Raw genomic sequence first — 12,043 nt, 5'->3', positions numbered from 1 at the left:
TTAGATTGTTGAGTGATTTTGAGTCCACTTGGGTTTTTGGGCCTTGGGGGACACTGTAAGTGTCTCCACAGAGTTATAAAATGCAGTGTAACCGATGTGTTGTTATTTCAACGTTGCAGACGGCCGCAGCGGCCTCGTAACACTTAACGCTTACCTTTCAGGGAACAACAGAGGGGGTAGGGAACAATAAGGAAAAGGCAATAAATTCAAATGCTCCATGTATTTTCACGGGCTCAATCTGACAAAGAAATCAACGTCTTTTCCATCCTGTCCTCATCGGTGGACTTATAGAAGATATGTCATGGGATTTCACCCAGCCACTGGCTGTTTCCATTTCCTGACAGCTGTCAGCGCAGCATACAGTCCGAGGGCAGAGCTGCCACCACGGCGAGGACACCCTCAGCGTGTCGCATCGTCAGCGCCGCCCCGCCTGACTCTGTTTTCCGAGGAGTCCTCTCTCTGTTAACACGGAGACAATAGTAGCGGTGCGACGGGGGGGACTCATCTGTGTGGAAAGTTCCAAGTTGGTGCTGCTGATGGAAACCCGACCCCTGCATTCACTCCACTTTGCCGTAGTACGAAGGCCAAAAAGCTTCAGTCATATTGTGTCCGTGTGTTTGTTGTTCCAGCTTCATCTTTGCACATACTGAGAGTGAAGTTCACACACACCCAGATCTCTTTTCAGCTCTCCCATCCCGCCCAAATCATGGGAGAAATCACAGGGAGATTGTGCAACAGTCGACCTCGATGAGCTGAGGTGAAACTGTTCGTGTCCTGCAGGCACTATCGTGATCTCATCGCCAGAGAAGCCAAAGAACCCGAGCAGGCAAACATGCCTCCGCTCTCTGGTCTCTTCATCCCTTATTCCAGGGACACTCAACCTGCTTTGCTTGGGGGCCAGTTTTGCAAAATGACAGAGGGTCAGGGGCCAGTGGCAGCAGCCCCAGACATGTTTTAAAGACATTTTCAAGGATTTTTGGATGTTTCTTAGACTTAAGACTGTTTCTCAGATTTTAGGACATTATTAGGACGTTAGGACATACCTCAAATTTTACAACATTTCTCGGATTTTAGCACATTTCTGGGATTTTAGGACATGAAGGTGAATGTGACTTATATTGTGAAAGTCAAACACTAGAAAAGCACTTTACAAGTGCTAGATCATTCTTGGATTTTAGGACATTTGTAGGATTTTAGCAAGCATGAAGAATTTTAATGCATTTCTCATATTTGGATGTTTCCGAGATTTTAGTGTGTTTCTCCAAATTAAGACATTTCGAGGGTTTTAGGATGTCCCTCGCATTTGACAATGTTGGTAGGATTTCAGCACGTCTCCACTACTTTTGCAGGTCTCTAGGTTTTGGGGACGTTTCTCAAACCTTTGAACATTTCAAGGATTTTTGGACGTCTCTAAGATTTTAGTACATTTTTAAATTTTAAGACATTTCCAGGATTTCAGCACGTCTCTTGGGATTTAGGATGTTTCCAGGATTTTATGACATTAGGGGCTTAGCTCGTACCTCTGTCGGGGCATTCAGGAGATCCTCCATTTGCACTTTTTTTGATAAACACCTCCAGCACCTTTCTGAGACATCGCATCATTTCCAACTCATGTGTACTAAAAGTGCAAAAACTATTCCTGGTGTGAATTACTTTATTTTTATTGTGGATTAGAAACTAGCTGGGGGCCCAGATTTGGCCCTTGGGCCGTAACTGGAGTATCACTGCCTTACACGCTCTTTAGTCGGGGCGGTTTTATGGTTGGTAATCCTGGTGGCCTTTATATTAATGGAGAACACAGTGACTGTGTAATTGGTTGGCCCCTTTGGAGTATTTCACACTGGGCATTGTGGGAGCAGTATATCAATACCCTGTCCTCCAGCCAAGACAGATGGACTCTCATTTGGAGCAGGTTCAGATCTGTGTGTTTTTGTGTTTAACTCCCTGAGGAATAAGTTAAGGGGTTTCCACTGATGCCAGAACCTCCCAGCTACAACAATAACATCTGCGGTTTGGATTAGACACGTTGGTGATATCACCCTTTTAGTAATATGCCTGCATTATAGCAATCTTACAGCCAGCACTTATTGTGTGTGAAGTTTATGGAGGCGCAGGATCCAACACAAATGGTGATCTGAGCTGCTTGAAGTTCTTTGGCTGACGCTGATGTTTTAATTCATTTGCTTCATTTCATTGCTTAACTATTGGATTCACATTTTTTATGTCACTTTGACAACTTTCCCTTTAGAGAGTTCACATTTTTCTGAGCATATATGGTATATATTTTCAGGCTAGGAAAATTATTGCAGAGCCCTCTCATATTCAGAATACAAACAGCTCTCATCGAGTAACTTTGGATTTGAGGGTCTTCCTCTGAAAAGAAGTTGCCATTTTAATCCCATTTCCTGCATTTCTACATAGATTTTGAGATTCTCATAACCAAAATAAAATATGTAAAAATAATAAAGTTGGTCAACATACTACAATTTGCTAGAATAGCACTTAAAATGTTGAATATGCTACTCCTCTGTGGGATTTTTTGGACTATATCTGAGCAAAATTAGCAGCTCAATTCCCATTCTCAGACAGAATTTGACAGCTGTTCAAATGGTTGAATATTAAGTACCATTTTTTTATGGTTAAAAAAGTTTTTGAAGTTTTCCAATGAATGAGCACAAGGGGATATTGAAGGCATCAAAAGTAAAAGTAATGTTAATTTTCTTAATCATTAAGAAAGAAATCATCATTTTAGTACAAAATAATCATTGTAAAGATTCTTTTTTTCCATAATGTTACATTATTATTAAATTGCGCGTAAAGTGCTCCTTGAGCCTGCTGAGCTGTTAATCACTTACACTCCTGTACCTTGCTTTTCAACTAATTTTATAATTTAAAAAATAATTTTAGAAAGCTTACTTGCTAGGTTCTCAGGGCAAATGAGAGATTAAGGTGGTAACACATTTTAATTTAACGGAGCCTGACTTAAATTCAGGGTTTCACAAATGCCACATATTTCCCAGTTCTGTTCTGCCCTCATCACTGCCACAAGACAAAAAAAGTCAGGTTTTACAGTTTACATTTGGGCAGTAACGAAGTGATGTCGGCTCATGTTTTCTTTTTTACCCTGTAATTTTGGTTAGTGTAAATTGCTCTTAAATTTGGTTCTCAGTGGCATTTAAAAAGGCTTAAATCTTGCCTTTAGCTGTAGAAACCCCGAAACGACACTGTTTTTTAATTACCTGGTAAATGATAAATAATTACAGGGTACAGACAGAACCAGCTGGCTCAGACTACACAGGTCCTTTCACAGTAGCTACTGTATGTCATGACAAGAAATCTAATTATGTGTGGCACTTTCACTTAGTCAAAAAACCTTTATTATGAACTTAAACATACCCCATAACCAGCCACTCTATAATTACAGTAAAAAGTGGTGAAAAGAGGCTGCTTACCCAAAACTTACACCGTAACAAGCAGGCTTTCTCACACTTTTTTAGTGCTTTATCTTGTTTAATACAATATAAATATATAACATGTAATTTGTTCAATTTATGAATAGCTGGCCTCACTTCAATTAAACCCATATGTCCAGTTAACCTCAGTGTAATGGCTCCTTATTCCTTTATGATCTGATGATAAGACGGGGCAGAAACAGTCATCTAGTTTATTCCATGACGCCAGTTTTGATTGTTAGATGGATTTTGGAATTGGATCATAAGAAAGCTTTACTTTTGCCATGTATTTAATCGTTTTCTTATTTTGTATTATTATTTTTTAATAAGCTTTTTTATGGACATTGCGTTAAAAGCGCACCCTTTTTTGTTTTGTTCCTCAGCAACAAAAGTAATGAAAATGGCAAAACATTGCTCAGTAATTATGTCCTGTTTTGTAAATGTCATCATTTTGAAATAAAAAATGACATATTTCTTTGTAATATAAACAGTATCAAACTTGTTTTTCCCATTTTCGTGCCTCGTTACCCAGTAATAATATTACTACCCCATTTATCTGTCTTCGTCACCTTTGTCTCCTAACTGCTTGTCTTCTCACCTCATACTTACATACTGTTTACATTTGCAATAATTATTGTATAATTACACTGTAATTTTTGGCCTGTAATCTTTAGTGTTGCTAAAAATATCCTGCGGCATGTTTGTTGGCTTTCTCCGAGGAAATTATTTGACTTGAGTACTTATAATTTTGTATTTATGTTTTGCAAGCAAAGTTAAAATACATACTAGCTTACAATTACAACTGACAAAACATGAAGAATACTGCTGCCTCTGAGTTTTCTAGGTGTAAACGCAGTTACAGTAGTTTAATTTTCAGTATGTAGTGTGTTGTAATGACAAAAATAATGACACTTTTTAAATGTAAGAGGAGAAAAGAGTTAAAAAATGTCATTTCAGCTGGGATCATCCTCAATTAGTTTTTTTACACAGCTTTATTTCAGATGAATTAATTTTCAGTTCTATCAGGCTGTTCAATAGCCAAACACGTATCAATACTTTTCATTACAGCCATCTACAATTCAATGCAAAAAAAAAGTAAAAAATAAACCATAAAAACCACAAAAACCACATTGTTTCATGTATCATTAAATATATTCATTTGTGATAAACATAATATATTAGTATTACAAGACATTACACAACCATTTGCAATGGACACTGCTAAACAACATTTACAAGCCAATGTATAAACATGAGCAGATAATTATTCAGATATAATATTCATGGAGAGCAGAAGTCTGGTAGAAGTACCTTTCTGCAAACGCCTGCAAAACTAAATGTGTCGGTACAGATGAGTTGGCAGAGACTCGATAAGTGCCTTGTAGATTTCAGATACATACAGTATAATGCACAGAGTACTGAGTGTACCCATGTATTTGTGTGTGTGTGTGTGTGTGTGTGATCCTCCAGGTGCTCACGTAAACATGAGACATTTCTCTGACATTCATTTATTTGTCTGTCATTTATTAAGCCTCTAGTATTTAAAACTCTGGTTAAGTTCACAAGGAGATAGATCTAGTTAATGTTTAACAAAAAAATAAAAATAAAAAAGTAATACTATACAGCTATATAACACGTAGACAATCAGTCATGCCTTTTTGTCGAGTACCAAGTCTTGATCATGAAATCCAGTCCTCAGAAAGTCGCTCTGAGGTGCGAGCGTTTGACACGGCGTGCTGAGCGCACTGTACAATAAACATCTGTGATATCTTTATCACTCCACAGGTTATTTTTCCCACAACACTGAATACTGTATACAAAGTAAATGTGTACATAATTCACAATCATTGTTAGCCATCAGTCAGCTGAAGTAAATAGTGAGCATGCATTGTGTCAGTGGTTTGAGCATTGCTTGATAGGTCAATATTCTCTCTCTTTTTTTTTTTTTTTATGAGTGAGATGCTTTACTTCTTCAGTTTTCTCTCACTTACAAATGTTTTGGACATCCAACTTACATTTAGTCCTCTATTAGAGAATAAACACTATTGTTTTCTGTCGTGACGAATTGGGTTGTTCCCGTTAACCAGAAACACGAGTCCATACAGAGCAGCCGTAAGTCGCCAGAAAAAAATGTTGGCATCGTCCAAACCGCAAATTACATTTGCTTGTTTCATGTGTGTCATATCAGTGTTTCTAAATATCGCCGTTTCTAAAGTGAGGTATTATATGAGCTGACTTTGTCATCGGGAGGTGGAGGGGATGGTGGATGATGTGTCACCTAAGCGAGATGTCTGCCAAGCTGCTGATTGCTGTTTGAGGCCAAAAAAAAAAAAAACGGTTAGGATTTAGTGACTCGCTGTTTTTCCAGCAGAGATAGCGCCTTGAAAAGCCATTTTATTTTACAATGGTGCGTTTCCAGCTGGGATAGTGCCACAAAAAGCAGTTGCTTTTAACTGAAATATTGCTGCTATTTCTGCCAGGAGAGAGACACAAAAAGTGATTTTTATAGAAACATTACTGTGTTCCCTGCAGAGGTAGGTATTATAGAGACATCGCTGCATTTCCAGCCACAATAGTTTAACAATAAGAAAGTTGTTTTTATTGAGACAATGCCGCATTTCAGCCAGGATAGTGGCATAAAAAGTGCCCATTTATTATATAGAAATTGCTGCATTTCCAGCCAGAATAGAGGTTAGAAAAGTGAGCCATGAGAAGCAATTCTTTTTAAACAGAGACATTGTTTCATTTCCAGCCAAGATAGTGCCACAAAAAGTGGTTGTTTTTACAGAAACATTGACGTGTTTACTGCCAAGATAGTCCCACGAAAGGTTTATTACAGAGACATCGCCGCATTTCCAGCCAGAATAGTGTCACAATAAGCACTTGTTTTCACTGAGACAGTGCTGCATTTTTAGCCAAGATATTGCCAAAAAAAACTGTTGTTTTTTACAGAAACATTGCTGTGTTTCCTGCTGAGATAGTGCCATGAAAAGCTGCTTTTTATTGCAGACATCGCTCAATTTCTAGCGAGAATAATGGCATGAAAAGTGGTGGTTTTGTACTGAAATAGTTTTGCATTTACTGCCAGGAAAATGTCATACAAAGTGGTTGCTTTTTGACAAGACATCACTGCTTTTTCGGCAGGGAAAGTGCTCCCAAAATATAATAGAATATCATAACCAAATCATTTTTGTTCCTAAACGTGACAGTGCGTTAACCACAGCGTTGTTGACACGTGAAGTTCCAGCATTTCGGCTACATAATAGCATGCACATGCAACATATGCATGGTTTGCAGACATATACAATGCCAACATTTTTCTGGCAATTGGGTTGCATCAGTGAGGCAGTGAGGGTTTGAACTATACAGCTTTTTTTTTGCATCATATATGGGATTTTTTTTTTCTTTTTGGATGCCATTTCTAAAAATGTGAACATATCTCATATGTTCTAAAACTTTTGACTAGTAAAAAATAAGTGCATGGTTGACATGTCTACTCTACAACTAGCCGATGCTACGGCATCATCTACTAAAAATAATGTCTATGTATGCGCGTATGGTTACTTTACATTGCAGAGGTCACAACCACAACATAATGTTGATACATCGAGAAGCGCTGAGCAGAGACTTGTGATGTGATCATTATACAGAACGAGCAGAGGATCTTTATGGCATTTTGTTCCCACGACACCAGTCGTCCCACTGAGGTAACACTCACATACGAGCAGGGAGCTCTCAGGCAGAATGGCACCTATTATGTTTCCACAGTTATGAATAATTTTACATTTTTTTCACTTTCAGCTGTTAAAAAGTTTATCCAAAGTTTGGCAGGTTACAAGAGCAACTTATCATACATGAGTGGATTTCCTCAATGCCAGGAAATGTCTCTTCATTTAACTCGAAAATGCTTTACACAGCACAGTGGAAATGGATCCTCTGGAAAAACAGAAGAGTGATACAGTAGATGCATTGCTCTGTAACCCCTCGAACCTGAGCAAATTGGCTCAATCTTTCAAAAGCACAGGAGGAAGGCAATGAGCAACTTCACAAAAAATTACCCCAAATTAGCAAGTAACCTGTAAAAAGTTGCAAGAAAATATGCCTGAAAATTAGCGCACAAAAATGAAAAGAAAAATGTTTTAAAAAAAAGAGTCAAATGACTAAAAAAGGGCTAAAATGTCATTGTAATCAGCAGCTTTTCCTAATTTCGTGAAAATTTTAGGACATCTCTTGCCAAATTGCTCTTTGCCTTTTTAGCTGTTTTCAAATGAAATCAAACCAATTTGCTCAGGTTTAAAAGGTTCAAGCACTTGTTAAAGGCGTTCAAACGTAACACAAGATTCTGGTGTCGATCCAGGTTTCAAGGGGTTAAAACATCTAAATAAGGGACTCTAAAAAAACAGCGGCATCATGGGTAAAATCGTCAGGGCGTGACATATCTGTAACATTAGGTGCAAACTCTGCAATTACACAAAACAAACCTTGAAAGACGAACAGAGACAGAACAAATGTAGAATGAGCTCCTTCACGAAAGTTCCTAAAAAACACTAATCTCTTCGCTCCGACTCAGAGCAGCAGCACTCAGTCAATCCCCCATCTCTCCTACTTTTCACCTGTGTCTTTCTATCTTTTATTCTTCCAGTTTATGTTTTCATTCATCCTCTCCTCTTCCTCGCAATCCGGAGACGATATTATGCCTCCTCCTCGCCCTCAATCTCTCCTCTTCGCCAACTTTTAGCACTTCCCCCTCTTGTCACGCTGTTGGAACTTCCTCAGCCGGCGGCCCCACAGGTCCTTCCAGGGGATGAGCAGGCTCCCCTTGTCCGCCACCACGCCGCTCTGCCCGGGGGAGTCGTCGTCTGTACCCAGGAGCAGGTACTTCCTCCCAGGCTTGATCTTGGGGCACTTGCAGGCCACGTCTTTGGCGCGCACCCACAGCAGCTGGTCCCCGCGGCGGATGCGGTGCTCACCTTGTTTGTAGACGGAGATGATGTTGACGGTGAACTTCCACCACTCGCCGGCCTTGTCCCCTTTTAGCACGTGCACTTGGACCGCTGGAAGAGGAGGAGAGAAAATCCAGCGTTAAATCGATAGCTTGTATCATTAACGATACCCAACCAGGGAGGCTTGTTCCCATGGAATATACGGCATGTACCCCTGAGTGTACTGTATGTACCCCGGGTTACTGCATGTACCCCTGAGTGTACTGCATGTACCCCTGAGTGTACTATATGTACCCCGGGTTACTGCATGTACCCCTGAGTGTACTGTATGTACCCCTGGGTTACTGTATGTACTCCTGGGTTACTGTATGTACTCCTGGGTATATTGTATGTACCCCTGGGTCTACTGTATGTACTCCTGGGTTACTGTATGTACTCCTGGGTTACTGTATGTACTCCTGGGTATATTGTATGTACCCCTGGGTCTACTGTATGTACTCCTGGGTATACTGTATGTACTCATGGGTTACTGTATGTACTCCTGGGTATATTGTATTTACCCCTGGGTTACTGTATGTACCCCTGGGTATACTGTATGTATTCCTGGGTAACTGTATGTACCCCTGGGTAACTGTATGTACCCCTGGGTATACTGTATGTATTCCTGGGTCTACTGTATGTACCCCTGGGTCTACTGTATGGTACTGTTATTCCTGGGTTACCCCTGGGTAACTGTATGTACCCCTGGTATACTGTATGTATTAAACAATTGAATAGTTGGCTGAAAGTAATAAACTGTTGAAACAGCTTAAAGAAATCTGTAAACATTTAAAATAGTTACTAAAAAATAATGTGTAAACAGTTGTAAAAGTTAGCTAAAAGTAGTGTATAAAACAGTTGAAACTGCTAAAAGTAATGTATAAACAGTTAAAATGTTAGGTAGAAGTAAGCACTTTAAGTAACAGTTGCTACAAATCCAAAACAAATGAGCCTAAAAACAGGCAGCTTGGCAGTATGAAAAACAGTGTAATGATATCTACTTTCATATTGTCAACAGTGTTAAATAACATCCATTGGGGCTGTGGAGAACGGACAAAAGACGTTTGGGAACCGCTGACATAAACTTTAACACCTTCTTTTTTTAAGAGTTGGCATCTGTCTGAGGCCGCACACAGATGCCAACTCTTTTATACAACGCTGTATAAAAGGTCCAATAAAACCTCCTGTATAAACATGACCCAGAAATCGCTGACTTTGCTGCGTGTCACTGGTCCCTCCCCTCATCTCTGACCTTTGACCTCTCCTTGTTGTGCTCCTGAGCATACTCCCTATTACAGCAACAGTTGCCATAGCGCTCTCTGTGCGAGCACAAAGGGGCCCGGTGGAGAACATCTGAGAGCACACTTCCATGTGAGACGCAGAGAAACACTTTTCCTTCAGGTGGCCGGGCTGAGTTTTGGATATTAGGTTCTTTATTGCAAACATAAACGGCCAAAAGAGATTTTTTTCTTTTTTAATGTAGAAAAATGGCACATCTGCTAACAATATAACTCCTGAAACAGATCTTTTTAAATCGGTCTGTCAGGTGTTAGCTGGACTCTGAACACTGACAACCTCAGGCTACATTAAGCTAAACCTGGTAACTATTGGAGCGCCACTTGTAACGGATATTTTCATACCAGGAAATGAGTAAATCTCCCTCCGCAGAAGCTCCCCTGCACTGATTTTTTTCCCACCCCCACCCCCCCCACTCCCATCTCTCCGTCAGGCGGCGCAGCCATTACTCCATCACTGTGATTGCAACAAGAGGCAAACAGCTCAGCGGTGATGGAGCTAATCTGTGCTTGAAGTGAAGTGCTTTACCCCCGTGGGTTTAGTGAGGATGTGCTATTAACGCTGAAGTGTGTGGGGGTTTACTTACAACTGTGAGAATTAATCGAATCTGGAGGAGATTGAATTAGATGATGGGAAAGATCTGAGTAACAATCGGCTGCATGTGCGTGGAACAAATCTTTAATTTGTCTATTTATGTTCTATCTGTAACCTGTTTACTGCTATAAATGGACAGTTTGTCCCTTAAACAATAATACATATTTTTCCTCTTACCTGTAGCGCTATGTATTTTATCTGGATTGTTTTGGTGTGAGCTGCCGAGTGTTGGAGATATCAGCTGGAGAGACGTTGTACTGAAGTAGATGGCTCTTAGACTGCATGATTATGGCCAAAATGATAATTACTGAAGAGCTGTTAGTTTGTTTCCAGCTTACAGAGAATAAATCATCACCTTTGACTGCACTGCGGTGGTAGTGTGAGCAGCTGAGATGTTTGTTTTTCTGTTTGCAGAGCTCCAGTCGTGACTATTTAGTCACATTTCACGACCATGGAGCACTACAGGGATTTTCAAATACTGTTGATATCTGAACTAGAGTGCTGTTAGTTTTTGTTTCCAGCTTAATAAATTACCACATTTAACGTTGCTGCAGTAGCAGTAACTTCATGAGTGGTAGTGGCAGTCATATGAGCAAGTGAAGTGTGTGTTTGTATTTCTAGAGCTCTGTTCGTGACTGTTAGGTCACATTTTGCGACCACAGAGCACCTGTGCGATTGGAAATATTAGTAATATATGATGATTGATGATGACATGATTCAAGGCACCATGGCATGTTTTTAACTTTCTGTCGATGCTAACATTTAACCGTTGGCCAAAAGCTTCAAGTCCACAACAAAAACAATCAACACTTAAAGGAGACAGGCCCTTCAAAATAAAAGCACCATAGATCCTGCTTTGATGTATTTAATTATAACAATACTTTTTAAAAATTTTATGATAAAAGTACTTAATTTCACTTGATTACTATATTTTATGAAATGTTATTATAGCAGTAGTGTATTCAACTTCATTGTTCATTTAATAATTTTAGATTTTAGTTATTAGCATCAGTTAAAAGGAAATCTAAAAATAATATATCACGATATAGCCTTAAAATATTGTGTATATAATATTTTAAAGCCATATATCGCCCAGCTCTACTTGCAAGATAACATCTATAATAATAATATCTAAAGTTTATTTCCTTCTCATTTTGTTCAAACAGCTAGGTATGTTAGCTTTTTCTTTGCCTTCCTGGCTGAACATGATCACTTTCAGTGTTCATCAGTCGTCCGCCATCTCTGCCAAGAATGAAGAGAACCGGAGGAGTGGGCTGTTTGAGTATGTGTGTCAATGCATGGTGTGAGCAAATTGCACACAATTTCAGAAGAAAGAAGGTTTGTTGGGCTGAGTAGAGCGAGCTCTCACAGCCCTGCCATTCATTGCAGCCCTCTCCTTCATCCAGACACATAAAGGGTGTGTGAGGGGGAGGGAGGAGGGGCCACTATTTGTCTTCCCAGCCACAGAAAAAGTTCCAGGAGAATCGGGATGTGTTTCCGACCTCATGAGCTATCCGGGTTCTGCTCCCAGAGCCCCATCCAACTCCGCAGCGTGAGAATCCGGCGGAGATAGCGCTCTCCTGTCCAGAGCCGAGGAGACTCGGTTACAGCGTCCAGTCTCTCTGCCTCTTTCTCTTTCTGCCTCAAGTATGTTCTCAGTCTGCGCCGCTTATTTAAACACACACAAATCCACACACCTTCTGCCACTCTGAGCTAAAT

The 12,043-nt window shown here is 39.9% G+C and overlaps 1 protein-coding gene across 1 annotated transcript in view; it reads right to left on the bottom strand.

Moving 5' to 3' along the window:
* Positions 1-7,744: 7,744 nt before the first annotated feature.
* The window catches only part of ntn1b (netrin 1b), a 56,767-nt gene continuing 52,468 nt past the window's right edge, over positions 7,745-12,043 (bottom strand). Inside the window, exon 7 of the mRNA XM_042504291.1 lies at positions 7,745-8,506. Within this exon, the coding sequence (XP_042360225.1) occupies positions 8,187-8,506 (320 nt within the window). The 3' untranslated portion in view covers positions 7,745-8,186. The remainder of the gene's footprint in view (positions 8,507-12,043) is intronic.

The sequence above is a fragment of the Plectropomus leopardus genome, chromosome 17, assembly GCF_008729295.1.
Source record: "Plectropomus leopardus isolate mb chromosome 17, YSFRI_Pleo_2.0, whole genome shotgun sequence".
Classification (NCBI taxonomy): Eukaryota; Metazoa; Chordata; class Actinopteri; order Perciformes; family Serranidae; genus Plectropomus; species Plectropomus leopardus.
This window is presented reverse-complemented; position numbering and strand designations above follow the sequence as displayed.